The sequence below is a fragment of the Tupaia chinensis genome, unplaced genomic scaffold, assembly GCF_000334495.1.
Source record: "Tupaia chinensis unplaced genomic scaffold, TupChi_1.0 Scaffold000402_1, whole genome shotgun sequence".
Taxonomy (NCBI): Eukaryota; Metazoa; Chordata; class Mammalia; order Scandentia; family Tupaiidae; genus Tupaia; species Tupaia belangeri.
This window is the reverse complement of record NW_006159904.1, coordinates 1,771,486-1,790,551: the sequence shown is the minus strand read 5'-3', so window position 1 is coordinate 1,790,551 and position 19,066 is coordinate 1,771,486. Positions and strand designations below refer to the sequence as shown.

Here is a 19,066-nt window from a genome sequence, read left to right as displayed (position 1 = left end):
GAGACAGAAAGCGAGAAATCACCCCCCAGGGGGAATGGTCACGCCACAATCCCTTCTCCTCCATTCTCCTCCCGGAATCTTGGGCATGCACGCACACGCACCCGGCGTGAGTTCTAAGCCACCGGGTCCGGGACGCGAACTGCGGTCGACTACGTGGGAGTCCAGCGACATAGCCATTATGCTAACTGCTGGTTCCCGCATAAGATGCTTTTTATAAGAAGTATAAAATCTAAGTATTAACAGTTGCTGAAATTTGGTATGTGGTATCTTTTTTATGCGGTATCTTTTTACTTTGATCACAATGACAACAAAAAACTCTTACGGATACTGAAATACAGTATGTGAAGTCCAGAGACATTATTTTAGCTGAGTAAAATTTGTACATACTTCTATTGTATTAAAAACCTTTAAAGAAAAACTTCTGCTGGGACTAGCAGTTAGCGTAATGGCTATGTCGCTGGACTCCCACGTAGTCGACCGTGGTTTGCGTCCCAGACCCGGTGACTTAAAACTCACGCCAGGCACGTGTGCATACGTGCCCAAGATCCTGAGAGGAGAATAGAGGAGAAGGGATTGCGGCATGGCCATCCCCCCTGGGGGGTGATTTCTCGCTTTCTATCTCTCTGTCTCTCTCTGTCTGGCGAGCGCACACACCCTATAGCAAAAACCTCTCAAAAAAAAAAAAAAAAAAAAAAACCCTTCTGCATTCTGCTAGTATAGACCATTCCCGTCAGTCTAAGACTGCTTGGGAGTAGGAAAAAAAAAAGACAGCTTTGAGATTCTTTGTAGTGCTGATTGGAAAAAAGCTGCTAAATTACCTTTTGATGCCAATTTGAGGAATTATCAGAACAAACATATTCCAGCTCAACTCTAGGTAATCTCATGGAGGTGGGCGTTGACTTAGCTCATGATAGATGGCCGCAGCACTGACCTCCTGTATAGTACATAAAGCATGTATATACTGTGATCTAGGTCTTATTTGCAAGGTAACTGAGGATTTTTTTTAATGTTTTGGCTATATTTCATCCCAAAAGAACCTATTTGATGCTTGAGTTATAGAACCAGTCTATAATTACTTACTAGTGAAATAAAGTATATTTCTGCAGTTAAATACTGGGTCAAAAAGCCTGTTTCAGCAATCTGATTAACTTGTAGAATACTAAAAAAATGTTATGTCTACAGAAATCTCTGAAGGGAGCAAAAAAATCAAAGTATATACCTAAATAAATGTGTTAAAGGGAAATAAACCAATCAAGGTCAAACAGTATTTGCTGTGTCACAATCCTGTTCCCCATTAGGCTCCAATTGGACCACAACACTGTGTTCATTAATTTCGTTTTCTGCATCGCTGCTATCAGCATCTTCATTGTCATCTTTCTCATAGTCTGAAGATGCTGTCATATTCTGATGTGAGTGGGATTCTGACAACACTCCGAAGGACTGAGTGCTGACAGACGTTAAAAGTCTAAGTAAGGGGGTGTTCTGATACTTCATTTTCTTCTTGACTACTATCTGTGTCAGCGTCTGGATCACCTTGAGAAGGAACAACTTTTTGCTTGCAGACTGGACAAGTTTTTTTGGTTTTAGTTAACCAAGGGTCTACCCACTTGCAGTGATAAGCATGGGGACAGGGAAGTATTCTGAGCTTGTCTCCATCTTCATACTCATCCCAACAAATGGCACATACATCATATTCATCTCCTTTCTTGAATTTATGTATAGGGAACTTACGTTGATCTTTATGAAGTCTGTTTCTTCTAGCTCTATGTCTGTCCTGGACAAATTTTGTGGTCATAAAAATGACTATTAAGATGAGACAAATGCCCACTATGATAAGGAAGGGAATTAGGTAGTATTCCAGAGGAAGACTAAACTTTGGAACCAAGATAATGTGGCCCCCTTTTTCATATGCAAATTTATCTTTCAAGGAATCAGCTGATGATTCACCAATAAAGACAGATGGAATGTCAACTTTCTTTAACACATCAATGTCATTGGATCCCATGCTAATGAGGTCATGGGCATCAACATTGTGAACTATGGCTGCTCTGAGTATTTAAGACCTTTATATCAAAATTACAATCAAGTCTTCTAATTAACATGATGAAAGTGCCAAATCGTCTTTTAATGGCAGAGACATTATGGGTCCACAGGCATTCTCTGGATTTGAGTTAATCAAAACACCCTTTAGACCTTCAGCTGGAAGTCTATAGCCAAATCTTGCTGGAAGGTCATCAAGTCTGAGATGCATTTTCAAAATTATCCTGGAAGTCCGGCTCCGGAACACAAACAGGCTGGCTGGCCATGTCGCTGTCCAGAAACTCCTACCCTGACTTTATAACTGCCTATCCTCACTGACCCCCACAGCCCAGAGTCGGAGCGGGGTCTCAATAATTAATTTTAAAAGTAGGGGAGGGACTAGCAGTTGGCGCGCACACACACCCAGCCTGAGTTTAAGCCACTGAGTCCGGGACTGAAACCGCGGTTGACTACATGGGAGTCCAGCAACATAGCCATTATGCCATCTGCTGGTCCCATCTAATGATTCTTTATATAATAGCTTGCGTGCCCAAGATCCCGAGAGGTGAATGAAGGAGAAGGGATTGCAGCATGGCCATCCCCCCTGGGGGGTGATTTCTCCCTTTCTGTCTCTCTGTCTTTTCTGGCTAGTGCACGCCCCCTACAGCAAAAAGCTCTCCAAAAAAAAAAAAAAAGTAGAGACAATCTTACAGAATAAGAGTATAAAGAAAAAATATTTTTGTATAGCTATACAATGTGCTTGTGTTTTAAACTGAGTTATTACAAAAAAATCAGAAAGTTATAAACAAAACTTAAAAGTTAATAAACTAGAAAAGTTATAGTAAGCTAAGGTTGATTTGTTATTGAAAGACAAACATTTCAAAAATGTTTATTGTTTATTTCTTCCATGAGAGAAAGACAAACAAGCAGAAAGACAGTATCTCCAACAGAGTGTTCATGCCATTATACATTCTCAGCCCCAGCCACCCCTGGATCATGGGCATTTGTGCCTGGCCTAATAAGGAAGGTCTCCAGATGTAAACCTGGAACTTTCCCATATGGGTCAGCCTCACAGGGCATCATGTTTTACCACTATACCACTGTCTGCCCCCACCCCATTAATATATTTTTGTAAACTGAGTGTAGTCTAAGTCTAATTGAGTGTAGTCTAAGTCTAAATGTGTCTTGTATTTTGAGCTCCTACCAAGAAACCAAACAATCAATTCAAGTGTGTACTTTAGGCAATTAGACAGTCTGAATGAATCCACCACCCAGAAACATCCAGAGCTCAGAGCTCGTTAATCATAAAGGAGTTGTGTTCCATCACCACAATGTGGGGTCACCTTCAAGTTTGATCACCTGTCAAAAATTATTGGAGCTTGGCCGGAATGTATGGCCACACCCACCATACTCATCAGACCTTGAGCCATAAATCTTCCATTTGTTTCACTCTCTTCAAAACTCCTTGAGCGGGGACCAGCAGTGTTTATGTCGTTGGACTCCTTATGGTTAACCATGATTCAAGTCCTGGACCTGGAGGCTTGAAAATCACGCTGTGTGTGTGTGTGTGTGTACCCAAGGTCCTGAGAGGAGAATGGAGAAGAAGGGATTGAGATTTGACCATTGCCCCATGGGGGATGATTTCTCACTTTCCCTTTCACTTTTTCTGTCTCTCTCTCCTGAGAGCACATGTGCCCTAGAGCAAAATGCTCTTTAAAAAATAATAAAATGACTCCTCTAGTAGTATAATGTTCAATTCAGATGAGGTTGTAAATCAGCACCTTGTTCAGTTTTTCACCAATAAAGACAGGCCAGGCCCCTCTATGAATGAGGAATTATGAAACTCACTGAAAGATGGCAAAAGGTTAGAGAACAAAATGGGCAATATATCATTGATTGATCTTTGCCCTTTATATAAATAAATGACCTGTGAAAAACAGAAAAAATGCATCATGACTTTTCGGATAATCCAATATAAATTCTGCACATATAATATCTATTTTGGTATTAAAATCTAAACATCTTTCTTTATATTACAGGAAATGTTTCTGTTTAGAATTAAGCCCACTCATACCAAGTTATGAAAGAGGAAGGAGGAGAGAGGGGGGAGGGGATGCAGTAGTGCACAACAGTTCCTACAGATGACAATGAGCCTAAGGAATGTGAATCTTCAGGAAATATGTACTTTGTTGAAATAATGGTCAAATGAATCCAGCTATGATTATAAACATAAATGATAAAATGTTCTTTCTGATTGAACTGCTCTTAGCACTATGTGTATGTCTGGGTTTGTGGGTGTATTTCATGGCATCCACTTTGGTCTTTAGACCCATTTCTTTCCTATCACCTACTAATTCAGTGACTTTGGATCTGTTTCTTCTCTTTTCTCTCATTTATTAAATAATAAAAATAAATTCTAATTTAGACTACTGGCATGAGAAATAAGTGAATAGGTAGATCTATTTTTTAAAAGATCTATTTAATTTTATCTACCATTATTGTTATTTTTAATCTGACCAGAGAGAGAGAGAGGGAGGAAAAGTGAGAAAGCAAGCTGCCAGTTCTGGGACTCCAACCACAGTCGGCCATGTGAGAGTCCAGTACCCTAACCACCATACCACCAACCACCTCCCAGCCCCAAATTGGTATATTTAAGATGCCTGTTACAGAATGCCAATCATTAGTTGTTCTGTTTTTTTTGGGGGGAGGGGGTTTGGAGAAGTTTTTGCTATAGAGCACATGCCCTTGCCAGAAAGACAGAGAGAGGCAAAGAGACTGAAAGTGAGAAATCACTCCCTAGGGGGAATGGCCATGCCACAATCCCTTCTCCTCCATTCTCCTCTCTGTATCTTGGGCGCTCACACACATGCGTCCGGCATGAGTTTAAGCCACCAGGTCCAGGACTCGAACTGTGGTCAACTCCATGGAAGCCCAGCGACATAGCCATTACTCCAACTGCTGGTCCCTCACTTTCCTTTTTGAAACCCATATTTTTCTCCTCTTTCCACTGAACTTGCTGTCTGTAATATTTTTACTATATAACTTCATTTAAGTTTAAAAATAGCTTGTGCTCTGGGTTCCCCCTTGCCTTTAGTATATCCACAGTAATTTAGGGCACTTTACTTAGTGTAGGCCTCAATTTTATTTTCTGCAAGGTGATGATAATAATTAAAGCAGCACTGACCATGGGAATTTGTGATACCATGCTGACTTGTGACTTATCTTCCCTTACTTTATTTTTTTCTAACATTCCATTTTTCTCATACTACTTTATAATAACATATGAATTACTACTTAGGAAATGGTACCTTACTTGAGTGTAAAAAACAGTTTCTAGTATAAGTAAGACAAGCAGATATAAAGTGGATCCATCAACTGATTCAATCTAAAGTATTTATTGGCTGGAACATGTTAAAAAACAATTTGCTCTGATTGTTGAAAATGTAGATTCTCGGGGACCAGCAGTTAGCATAATGGCTATGTCACTGGACTCCCATGTAGCCGACTGCAGTTCAAGTCCCAGACCCAGTGGCTTAAACTCACGCCGGGCACGTGTGCATGAGTGCTCAAGATCCCGAGAGGAAATTGGAGAAGAGGGGATTGTGGCGTGGTCATCTGCCTGGGAGGTGATTTCTCACTTTCTGTCTCTCTGTCTCTGTCTTTCTGGCGAGCGCACACGCCCTATAGCAAAAACCTCTCAAAAAAAAATTAAAATGTAGATTCTTGAGATATAGCCTTTGCTTTTGAGAATCTCATGGGTGAATGATATAAAAGAAATGTATGTAGACAAGGACTTTACAATGTGGTGAGGTCTGCAACAGGGAGCATCAAGGAAGGAACTCGATTGTATTAGAATGAGCGTGTACAGAGGACAGAGTGCGGGGACGGCCATCATGATCATGAACGGGCATGAAGATTCAAGAGAGAAATGACACAGTGTGCAAAAGTCAAATGTATATAAAGCAGAGTTTGAGACATGGCAGGGATGAGTCTAGAAATGAGATCATGAAGATGGAAAGGCCTTTTCACATCCTACAATGAAATTTGAATTCTACCTTACACACGTGGAAGAGCCACTAATGATATTGAAGTAGAGAATGATTCAAATGATGATGAATGCCTGAAATAAAGCAGTGGACCTAGAAGAAAAGGATAGAAGGTTGAATTTGTGAAAAATGTAAGATGTAGGACCCAGAAGATGGGGTGATTCATTAATTATGAAGTAGAGACAGATAGAATTGACACAAGACTGCAAAGGTGCAGGAGTGATCAGGCCCCGAACCCGCAGCAAGACAGGGGTTCTCGTTCCTTGCTCAGAAAGAATTAGAGATGTGGACACAGAGAGTGGGTAGAGCAAAGGAGAGAGTTTCTTGAAGGAGAGGGAAAGAAAGACAGAGCTCCCAAAAAGAAGGGAGGGATCCTGGAAGATGGGTTGCCAAGGAAGAACTGAAGTGAGGATTTTTATTTTAGTCAGGAAGGGCCTCCTTTACACTTGTTCTAGGTGGGGCATGTGCATGAAGTCTCCTTGTGCAGCGCAGGGGTAGGGGAGTGTGGTGGCATGTGGGTAGGTCCAGTTATTCTCCTAATTTTGGAGTAGGTAATAAGGTCCAGAGATTCTTCGTCTAGAAGCTTTGGAGCATAAAAACCATCAACTTACCTCTTTCTGAAATGTGGTAGGGCTTGGAAAAAAGCCTTTGTTAAAGGTCAATCACTGAGCTGCTAGTCACTTAGCCATTTTGTGATTCCATTTTAAACCTCTATCCTAACTCTATTTTTAGTGTCCCTGTTTCTAACCTCAGAACTATCAACATAAGCTCCCTAGTAAATAGTAGACTCACCTATTCTGCATCAGGAAGGATTACCAAAGGAGTCTAAGGAGGACCTCTGCTGGGTTGTGCAGGTTCTCCATCTTCTCTGAAGGTGCATAAATGGAACAAATTCCTGGTGTTGGTACTTTGTAGCCAAGTTGTGAAACTAAGCCAAAAATTCTGTGTCATCCCTCAAAAGGAGAAATCTTTTTGAAGTTGTTTTGTTCAGAGAGAGAAGCTCTCAGAACAGGTCAGGCAGAGAGGCCACCTTGTTTAATTGGCCCGTTGTACTAGTCAGCTCAGGCAGTCACAATGAAACAGCATAGACGGGTGGCTTAAACGGTAGAAATTTCTCGCTCACCATCTGGAGACGGGAAGTCTGAGATAAAGTGTTCTGCATGGGTAGTCTCTGGTGAGGGTTCGCTTCAGGGCTTATAGATAGGGGGTCACTTCCTTGTGTCCTCACATGGAGGGGAAAAGAAAGAGAACAGAAGCTGCGTCTGTTCTTGTAAGGACTCTATTCCTCTTAAGGGGAAGAGCCCCACCCTCATGACCTTATCTAAACCTAATGACCTCCCAAGGATACCATTTCCAAATACCCACTGGGGGGCTTCAACATATCAGTTGAATCAATTGAGAAGGAAGCAGGGAGCCTGGGGGAAAGGTGTCTGCATAATTCAGCCTCTGCCATCCCATCCATCCCTTTGTAATTCATCCACTTGTAGGGGGCTCTTTAAAAGCAGACACTAAAGGACCTTTTGCCTTTTCTTTTACATTTTTTTTTTTTTTTTTACAGATTTTTGCCTGAGAGCCCATTTCACTCACTGGGGAGAGAGACAAAAATCGATGAGAGCTGAGAGGGAAAGTGAGAAATCACCCCCCAGGGCGGATGGCCAGGCTGCAATCCCCTCTCCTCTTTCTAACCTTGGCCATGGTTGAGTCTGGACTCTGAATCCAAGACAGGACTACTACTTATACCATTCCACGCCTGTGTGATGTGGAGCTAGTTACGCTATGCCTCAAGTTTCTTTTTTGTAAAGCAATAAGAATAAGAATAATCAAACTCCATAGAATATTTGTGAAGATGAAATCAGTAGACATTTAGTGCCATAAAGAGAACCTAAGATAAGCACCAAGTAGTTGTTTTGAATTTTCATATACAATGCAACATCATTATCACGTGCAGAAAATGAACACAAAAATATTTATAAGTTACATATTTTCCTCTTTACATGCAAGGTTTTGTGATGCCTTCTCAAATACTTTGATTCATTAGCATTTTACAGGTCAAGGATTGTAGACTTTTTTTTTTTTTTTTTTTTAATTTGCTGGATCCTCAAGAGGAAAGGGTGTTAGTTAATCTGAGATTGTTGATGCCTGGGGCATAATTATAAAATGTTACTTCAGCTTCATTAGGGCTGGCTTATTCCTAAATATTACCCAGCCCTTTTTCTGTAACTTCTCTCATGTTTGTCCACATGCATGAGCAATTTAGCAGAAATGCTTAAATGTCTATACCTTTTCCACTGTGTAATTTAATATTTTCGAAAATTAAAATGATTATGGATAAAAACAGTCGTTTTAAGTCACAATGAATTTTTCTAGCACCATTCTTCTAAACAATTTTAACTATGTTTATTTTATTGATCCTTTCTATTACCGGCTAGAAAGGAGGCAAATATTGTTTTTTCCATTTTAGGAATAACTATAGTGTACTCCAAGTTTGGAATTTTCTAAGCTAGATGTTAGTTCCATGGCAGAAAATTATAGAGATCTGAATCTTAGTTGTTTACTCTAAAATCATCTACTACAGAAGAAAATTGTCCCTTCCAATTGTCTTTCACTTCTTTATTATCTAACACATTTGTATAAAGAGAATAGATAAAGCAATGGGCCTATTAAATAAGGCAGCCCCATCTGCCAGACCTGTTCTTTCACCTTGTAAAATACATACCAACACTAAAATGTTTTCTCTTTAATGTCACATGACAAGTATTTTCATCTTAAATCAATTTAAATTTTTTACTCATTTCAGTTGTTACAAGTAATGATGTTTGGAAGTGTATATCAGACTAAGCTGCCTCTAAAGATGAACTAGCGTATATTCTCCTACATTCAAAAAACTTATGCTATGATATTAAAGCTTAATCCATCTTCCTTTCTTAACAATTTTGCAAAGATCTTCATTACTTGGCTCCTGCTTCCTCTTAGAGTTACCTCACCATTCCTTAAACCCTCTGTGTTCCTGTTGTACAAGCTACTCCCATTTCTAAAAATGATTCCACTTCTTTAATCGCCATGCCTTTGAATATGTCTACCATTCTTCTCTTGAGAGAGCTTTTTATGCTCCTTTTATACATAAAATACTCTAGTAGATGTCCAGCAATTGAAAATGCTTTAGACATTATTCTGACACAGGAACATGGGGATGCAGGGGAGATGGGACCCAGCACTCAGAGTGGGACAGGGGTACTTATCCCACACTGAGGAAGAATTAGAGTCTTGGACACAAAAAGTAGGTTGATCAAAGCCGGGAGTTTATTGAAGGAGAGGGAAGGAAAAACAGAGCTTCCAAGAAGAAGGGAGAGGTCCTGGAAAATGGGTTGCCAAAGAGGAAATGGGCTAGGAGATTATTATTATCTGAGTCCAAAGGGCCTTGTCCAGGTTTATTCTAGGTGGGGCTTGTGCATGCATTCCCCTCTTGGTGGGGAGGGGCACCTGCTGGATGGGTATAATTATTTTCCTAATTTTGGAGTAGATACCATAGTCAGGAGATTCTTTGTCTAGAAGCATTGTGCTATAACAACCATTATCTAGGGTCCAGTAGATGGCATAGTGGTTACATAGTTGGACTCATGCAAGGCTGACCCTGGTTTGAGTCCTGGACCCAGTAGCTTGAAACTCTTGCTGGGTGCATGTGTGTGTGCCTAAAATCCTGAGAGGAGAAGGGATTGATATGGCCATCTCCCCCCTGCCCCAGGGGGGAGGCGGTGATTTCTTGCTTTCTATCTCTCTCACTGGCAAGTGCACACACATCCCATAACAAAAATCTCTCTGGGGGGGAGGGGGATCATTATCTTATCCTCTTCCTGAAATGCTGTAGGATCTGTAAAAAGTCTTTGTTTTTGGTCCAAGTTATGCTGCCTGTGTCAATTACTAAGCTGTCGTCGCAAGAGGTCTCTCTGAACAAGCAGCTGAACTGCTTTGTCTCCTTAAAACTTAGCTGTTTTGTGATTTCATTTTGGACCTATACCCTAACTGTATTTGTAGGATGTCTGTCTTCTGTCTCAGTTCCTTACATGAAAAACTGACAAATAATCCCAAACTGCATATTGTATTACATCTGCGAAAGGAGCAGTTCTCTAAGAAAGTATATGAATTAAAATAAAGGCCTGAGATAAAATTAAACTATGGTAAGCATAGAAAAACCACCACCACCACCACAACAGATACTTGGGACTAGTAGGTGGCATGGTGGTTAAGGCCTTTATAGATCCTTTAAGGCGTACTGACTCCACATTTTTATCCCAGACCTGGCAGCTTAAAAAAAAAAAAAAACATGCCTGATGTGTATGCCAAAAATTCTAGGAGGAGAATAAAAGAGAATAAAAGAGAAGAGATTGCAGTATGGCCATCCCTGCTGGAGGGTGATTTCTCACTTTCCCTCACTCTGTCTATCTCTGTCTCTTTCCGGGGGGGGGGAAAAATCTTGAAAAAAAAATTAAGGGATCAGCAGATGGTGTAATGGTTACATTGCTGGACTCCTAAGTAGTTGACCATGGTTTGGGTCCTGGAACTGGTGGCTTAAAACTCATGATGGGCATGTGTGCGTGTGTGCCCAAGATCCCAAGAGGTGCAAGGAAGGGAAGGACTGTAGTGTGGTCACTCCCAGGGGAGGGGGGAGGAGGTGATTTCTTGCTTTCTGTCTCCTCTCTCTCTCTCTCTCTCTCTCTCTCTCTCTCTGTCTCTCTGTGAGCACACATGCCCTGTAGCAAAAATCTCTCTTAAAATAATAAAATAAATAAGTAAATAAAAATTAAAATAGCAAACAAAAACCCAGATGCTTAAGAGAACAAGGAAAGCAGAAATTACCCTGGAAGAGCCACAGGTGTATAAAGCAGCCCTTCATTCCTCCTTCGAAGACTGTTTGGCAACATGGAGTTACCAGCTCTGGTCGGTAGGACCCTGTTGTCTACTGATGTGCAGTCACGGAGTATTTCTCACAAGCAGGGTTAGCAATACTTGATAATGTCTGTCTCCACTATATTGTAAGCCCGTATGCCTTGGACTGTACCTTCCCTTAATCACTACAGTGAACCCTGAAGATAATGCTAGACGTGGGCAGGCCGTCAGCATATATTTGGTGAATGAATAACAACTAGAAGAATCAAAATAATTCTAAATTAAATTCACTCCAGAAAAAGAGCCCTATATTTATGGGAAGACATTTTGGTAAGAATGAGTAGCTAATTTGGCAAATGATCAGTACTGAAGACTTGAGCCAAGCATTAGGCACCTAACGGGTAGGTCGGCCTTAAAAGGAAGTCAGAACGCAGATTCCAGAGGCTTCATGCAACCTGTTGGGAAATAAAAATGTCATCTTGAAGACAATGCAGTCACTGAAGAACATTAGGCAATAGGTGACATGGTCTGCTTGGCTCCTTTCAAAGATCATCCCCGGGGAAAATAGATAATGGAGGAGATAAATTTCAAGGCAGGGAGACCAGTTACAAAATAGGCAAAAAGAGAAAAGTTTGAAAATAAAAGGGTGATGAGTTTCATTCTCCGTCTGTGTGTTTGAAACTACTATGAGGTATCCAAAAAGAAAAGTCAACTAGACAATAGAATGAAAAATAATAGACTGGAGCCAGCAGACAGCATGGAGGTTAGGGTGTCTAGATCCCACGTGCCAACGGCACAGTTCAAATCCTAGGCAGGAGGGCTTGAAAAACACCCCAGGCGTGTGTGCATGCTTGCCTAAAATCCCAAGAGAAGAATAGAGAAAAAGGGACTGAGGCATGGTCATCCCCTCACTGCTGGGGGTGGGGGGGAAGGGGCAGTGCTTTCTCTCTTTGTCTCTCACTCTCTGTGTCTCTTAGAGAGTTGAGAGTCATTGTTGACAGTTAAATCATGGAAAACATCCAAAGAGAGTGGATAGCATGTGAAGAGAAGAATTTGAGAAACAAACTCAACATTTATGGGGCAGGTGCAATGGAGGAGCTTGCAGAAGATACTGATCAGAGGCAGCGCAAAATGTTGAAGGCAAATGTGCAAAGCTGCAAAATGAATATAAATTTTTAAAAGTAATTTTTAGACAAACAAGTCAAAGAAAATTTTACAGATTCAAATTAAGGCTTTAATTTCTTTTTCTTTTTCTTTCTTTTTTTTTTTTTTCTTTTTAAGAGGTTTTTGCCTTAGGACACATGTGCTTACAGGAGAGAGAAAGAGACAGAGACGGTGAAAGAATAAGTGAAAAAATCAGCCCCCAAGGGGATGACCACACCACAATCTCTTCTCCTCTATTCTCCTCCCAGGATCTTGGGAACCTAGGCACACATACTCGGCCTGAGTTTCAAATTACCGGTCTTGGTACTCAAACTGCAGTTGCCCATGTAGGAGTCCAGCCACGTACTGCTGCGCCATCTGCTGGTCTAAAGGTTTACATTTCTAATAAGAGCTGTGGAAAATATATTTAACGACTGAAGGATTATTTTCTACAATTTCAAAGAACATCACATTTGTAAAAATAATTTTAATTAATTCATAAAATGATGACTATTTAAAAGCCTAAGAAAATGTATATGTGAACGACAAGAGAAAATTTTAAGAAGCAAAACTTAAAAGAATAAAATAAAATAATTAATCTATATTTATAGCTCTATTTATCCCTAACAGGAAATGAGCTTTCTGGATCAGAGAACAGATCAATTATTTACTTACATAGCAGTCACGGCATCCGTCCCCATGCCACAGTCGCCGGCAGGGAGACGTGACAACAATCAGATGTACTCTGGGTTACAGGGGGTTGTGCCACAGGAGAGGATCTCAGAAATCCCTTGTCTCGGAACTTAAAAGGAGCAGCTGAGCAACTGCGCACCCTACCCCTGGGGGAGAAAGACCTTCACTTTCTACAGTAAATAAATTCTGCCTAGGGAGAAGGTTTTTAGGTTTACTACCCTGAGAATGTAAGCAGATGGCTCCAGGGGAGAACTTCTAAGTCTCTCTGGAGGTCTCTATCTTTAATTTCCTCAGACATCCTTTATCCCAGTTGCCAGCCACGTCTTGCTCAGAAAGCCTTGACCATGACGTGAATATATTCTTGCAGTGCTGTTTCCCGACAGTTACCGGAAGTGCTAGTCTCTGAAGACGACTTGGAGAAATTAGACTGGTGCCGATTTTAGCATCTCATAATTTGTACTTCTGATTTTTTGTGAGTTCCAGCTGAAATAATTCACTAAGAAGAAGTCACTGTGCAGTAGGTTCAGAGTAGAGCTGGGCTCGCACACAGAGGACGCATTCTAAATGCAGCTGCCCTGAGCCGGCTGACACAGAGCAAGACACTGCATGGCCACCAGATGGGAAGGACTCTGAAGGCTCTGACAGCATAGGAGCCTCTAGATCTCAGACAGAAGTAATCACTTCTCTATTCCCATAGAACTTTGTGTTAAAATCTCCTCAAGCATTTTTATTATAATGACTTGTGCTGCTTGTCTCATCGGACTATGAATACTTGGTAGATAAAATATGACTTGAGTGCCCACTTTATGGAGGATGTTTTATTTAATGGGAATAGTAATTATTTAACAATAGTGGTTATTTTTTTAAAAAAGAGAGTAGAAGTTTATCTCAACAGTGAAAGGGGGAAGTATCATTGTATTCTTCGTATGGCTGAAAAACTCAGGAAATGAGTGCGTTCTAGTCATAATATGAAGTTCATTTATTCATTGATCTCTGTAATGTTATATTCTGGAAAATAGATTTTTCTTAGAATTTTTCTTAGAATTTAGTTTGAGAAATAATATTTCTAAGTAGAAAGATTTTAATTTTTTTTGTTTCTTCTTTTAATTTTTATTTATTTATTTATTATTTAATTTTTATTATTTAATTTGCAATAAGGCACACGTGGTCACCAAAGAGAGAAAAAGAAAGAGAGAGAAGTGAGAAAGTGAACCTGTAGGCCCAGGGTTCGAACTGTGGTTGGCCATGTGGACGTCCAGTGCTGCTCCCCTTCTTCTTTCTTCTTAAACCAAGTTCTTTATCTCATTAAAAAATATTTCTCAGGACCAGCAGTTAGTGTAATGGCTATGTTGCTAGACTCCCATGTAGTCGACCGTGGTTCACGTCCTGGACCTGGTGGCTTAAAACTCAACACCAGGCGCGTGTGCGTGCGTGCCCAAGATCCCGAGAGGAGAACAGAGAAGGGATTGCAGCGTGGCCATCCCCCCTGGGGGGTGATTTCTCGATTTCTGTCTCTCTGTCTCTCTCCGTCTGTCTGGTGAGCACTCGCGCCCTATAGCAAAAACCTCTCCAAAAAAATATTTCTTGTTTCATGTTTTTTACATTTTGAGATATAGCCTTAGGCCATAGTAAGGTTTTAAAAAGAAATATAATTGTCCATCAATACCGGGGGGTGTTCTCTACTTAGAAGTGCATGTCTTTGAGGAGAGAAGTGAGGAAGGAAGGAGAATGGGACCTGGGTCTTGAAGGAAAAGCTGGCATCGTTTGTGAGGGACTAAGCAGAGACAATTGGGTAGCATTCGGCACCCTAAACTCTCTGATATTTGTCATAATGAATACGAAGAACATCTAAACTTTTTCTCCTTGCATCTTTAATCATTAGCTATTTTATCTTGAAGTTATGCGTGGGAATGCTCAAGAACATTTATCAGGATTTAAAAATAGAAAATAATTTTCTTCTAGCTCGAACTTGATTGTTTTACATTGTCAGTCAAGCAAGAGTGTGAGTGTTGAATAAGATCAGGAGCTTGTGATGCATTTTGTCCCCAGGGAAATTAAAAATACTATCTATTAGCTTCAAGAAGAATTAATTGATTAACATTTGTAAAGGTCTTCTTTATAAAATGCACTATAAAAAGAATGAAAATATTCTGATGGGAATCATACAGAAGTAGGACTTACTTTTTTTCTCACATTATCATTAGAAAAAAGAGCCTGTTGTCTAGACATATTTTTTCAGTTCTATGTATGAAGAAGAGAATTTGATTTGCTATTCAATTCTAATGTAGATTTAATTATGGGTATTCATACTACAATATTTCAAAGAGCATATTTGGTTATTTTTTAAAAAGGATACAAGTTTATCTCAATAGTGAAAGGGGTAAATATCATTGTACTCTTCATGTAGCTGAATATCAAGATAATTCAAAGCTGACATGTTAATTAATTGTCTTAATTTTTAAATAATTGCTGGTTAAAGTTTAAAGTAGCAAATATTTTTCTCAACTCACATATTTTATTGGTAATATTCAGGTAAATATGACATTTCTACACGTTAAAAATTAAAAAGTTAATAATTTAGTTACCAACAGAACGATGTCTAGGTTAGGTAGTATTTACATTGAGGATATACAAATACAAAACACTAATTGTTATGCATATTAGTAATTACTATTCCCATAGCAAGAGCCAAGAACTTTCACTCACTCATTTATAATTTGTATCCTAAATGTATTCCTCTAAAATTGACAAGAGTGTCAAATATTGTAAGTAAGATCGTTGGTTATTTTGTTTGAAATTTACTAAGTTTTGTTTATAACTTGCTTCTCTCTGTTCTCGGCATAACATTAGATCCTCCCCCCAGACATACTCACAACGCTTTTCTTTGTTTTTCATTCTTATTTATTTATTTATTTATTTTGAAAATTAAAGGACAGATATAATTACCAAAAAAATATAAACGAGGACAGACCTCAGACCTGGAAGGTCACTTTGATGAAAGCTTCTACACTTAAAATGAATAATCCTTTATTTTTGCATAGAGCATGCACATGGCCGCTACCATCACCATCATGGAGGACGTCAGCTTCCTGACAATAAGCGGTTGAACTGGATCTACCTGAAAAAGTATCCTGGGTTTGAGTTTAACATATTCATACACATGTGTTTGTTTTACTTTCCCTTTGTTTCTTTTCTTTTTCTTTTTCTTTTTTTTTCTAGTACAGTGCTCTTAATCCACGAGAATCTTGGGACATGTGGCACCCCACCCTGGTGGCTGAGGCTTTATTTGCTATTGCAAACATCTTCAGTTCCCTGCGTCTGATCTCACTGTTTACTGCCAATTCCCACCTGGGACCTCTACAAATATCTCTGGGAAGAATGCTCCTGGACATTTTAAAGTTTCTGTTTATATACTGCCTTGTGTTGCTAGCATTTGCCAATGGCCTAAACCAATTATACTTCTATTACGAAGAAACAAAAGGGTTAAGCTGCAAAGGCATACGATGCGAAAAGCAGAATAATGCATTTTCAACGTAAGTTGACACACCGTTTCTACTGGTAATATTGAGCAGAATTTAGAGTATACCACTTTGTGAATTTAAAAAATTCATGGCAAAAGGATGCAAAGGAAATGGGGAGTTAAGTTAATGCTGAAAACATGACTTTGAATAGACATGAATCTTACCAACATTTGGGGGAAAAAAAAAAAGAAAACCTGGTACATTTATTTAAGTTTTGGTAAAATAATTTTTTCTTTTAAATGATCCCTTAAAGGAAAGGTATAGACATTGTTATAAATTTGGAATAAAATAGAAAACTTTTGTACTACTGGCAGCTTACAAGTGATTAAAAGATAGAGTCTACGGGGAACAACAGGTGGCATGGTAGTTAAGGCACTGGACTCACAGATGGCCAACTGTGGTTCGAGTCCCAGTCTCAAACTTGAAAATGGGGCACATGTGCATGTATCGCCAAAATCCCAGGAGAACGGAGAAAGAATGGCAATGTGGCCATTCCTCTGGTGGATGATTTCTTACATACCCTTTCACTGCCTTCTTTCTCTCCCCCTCTCTGGCAAGTGCATGCATTCTATGGTAAAAAACCTAAAAAGAAAAAGAAAAAAGAAAAAAGAAAAAGATAGGATATATGTAAAACCAATCATGTTCAAAAATCCAAAGGCTATTTTAATGTTTCCTTAGGTTTCCAGGCGCTGAGTACCTGCTTTGAATAGACACAAATCTTTTTTTTTTAAATAATTCTTATTTCACTTTATTTATTTATTTAATTATATTTTAATTTGACCAGAGAGGGACAGAGCAAGAGAAAGAGAGAGAAATAGAGGGAAAGTGAGAAAGCAAGCTGCCAGATCCAGGAATCGAACTACGGTCAGTCTGTGGGAGTCCAGTGCTCTTAACCACCACGCCACCTGCCAGCCATCAAGGCACTGAAGTCTTTCATATGTCTATTTTATTGTCTAGTTCCCTAGACAAAAATCTAAGTGTCTGAAAATTATCCACAGTGGAAATTCAGGCTCAAGCTAGCCATTACTATTATGCTTGCAAAGGTCTCTGTGTGCTTATATGCGATGAGCAATAAGCAACCTCTGCTGGCCACTGCTAATGATTCTCATGAACAGGATTGCCAGCAGCACAAGCTCATGAGCACTGCATGCAATGGTTGTGCAGCTCACACAGAATACTGCCTATGGACCTCATTTCTTTTCCACTGTGACGGACTGTTGATTAGCAGATGAACCAAAAGGCTAGGTGATTTTCCGCTACAGTAACCTCACATGAATATAGCATAATTTCAGAGGTGATTCTAAGAGTCAGACCTTATTCATGGGTCATCTTGGAATTATATGTGATACAAGAGAGGACAGCAATTGCTCAAGTGGAAGGAAATCCAAAGTTTCACATAAACTAAATCACTTACAGCTAAATGTTCTTGTTGGTATAATTCCACATCTGTTTTATCTTTGATTCCAATATTTGAAGCTCCATTTTATTTAATCATTATATGCTTATTTGCACATAAAATTTTCATCTCAGTCTTGGCAACCTCAACTCCTTTCAGAAATAATATTTGATACTAACCATGGATCATAAAGAAAACTCAAGTCATCTCAGTTTCCCTTTGTCATTTAATCCCCTATTATCAGCTTCTTTATTCTATTGGTTTTGTTTGTTTTTAAGGTGTGTGCCTTAGGGTGTATGTGCTTGTCAGAAAGAGAGACAGACAGGAACAGTAAGAGGGACAGTGAGAAATCACCCTTTAGGGGATGGCTATGCCACAATCCCTTCTCCTCCATTCTCTTCCTGGGATATTGGGCACGCATGCACATGCGCCTGGCGGGAATTGGAAGCCATCAGGTCTGGGACTTGAACTGCTCTCGGCCTTGTGGGAGCCCAGCAATATAACCAACCCAGGCACCATGTGCTGGTCCTTATTCTTCTGTTTGTAAGCAGCAGCTCTTCCATACAGCTGACCTAGCCTTGTCATCTTTCTCTTGCTCTTTTCTGATTCTGGGCAACAGGAATTCAAAGAAACCTCTTATAGGTCGTTCTTGCAACTAGTGTGGTCTTTGGTGGTTCAGTTTTGAAATCTGAACTTTTACCCCTGATTTGTGGTTTCTAATTTGCTAGCTTACCTAGGGCAGCTAAGACAAGGGATTTACCATAGGCAGATTCCACCAACCTGTCCCTTCATGAACGAGAATTTTGCCTCTAACAACCTCCTGGTTATCATCTGTCTGCTGACTGGCCTGCATTTCTGATGGAAAGCCCCTTTGCACACTCCATGTTCACAACTCCCTGGTTGCTTTGTACTGCATATACTGATGGAAAGTGCTTGCCAAGACCGTCCTCTCTATGTCTGCCTCCATTTCCTTTTGATTCCATGCTTTGTCTTCTAAAAACACCTTTCACCAGCTCCTAGAATTGTGTTACTTCCCAGGTCCTGTTCAGTTAGGGAAAAGCTCTAGTTCTGGTACCCAACTCTTCTCGGCTTCCTGGTTCCTCCTCACTTAACGATGCCTTAATTTAAGAGCCCCTCCTTTTTGGATCCTCACTTGACTGTGAGCTCTGGAAGTAATAAACTGGAATTCATGTCTTCCATGTTTCTCTGCTCATTTTCCCACTAGCAAAGGGACACTTCTTTGCAGTTTTTGCAGGTTTCCAGGTTGTTTCTCATTAACATAGAAGGAACTACCTGTCACTAAAAGATACCAAATGTTTCATTACTGAAATGGTAATCTAGGAAATAAGCTCACGTATGAAAAG

The 19,066-nt window shown here is 39.9% G+C and overlaps 1 protein-coding gene and 1 pseudogene across 1 annotated transcript in view; one reads left to right on the top strand and one right to left on the bottom strand.

Moving 5' to 3' along the window:
• TRPC4 (transient receptor potential cation channel subfamily C member 4) overlaps positions 1–19,066 on the top strand; it is a 227,990-nt gene that overhangs the window by 180,535 nt on the left and 28,389 nt on the right. Inside the window, exon 6 of the mRNA XM_027774091.1 lies at positions 16,005–16,318. Within this exon, the coding sequence (XP_027629892.1) occupies positions 16,005–16,318 (314 nt within the window). The remainder of the gene's footprint in view (positions 1–16,004; positions 16,319–19,066) is intronic.
• Positions 1,258–2,068, bottom strand: LOC102498367 (E3 ubiquitin-protein ligase RNF13 pseudogene; annotated as a pseudogene).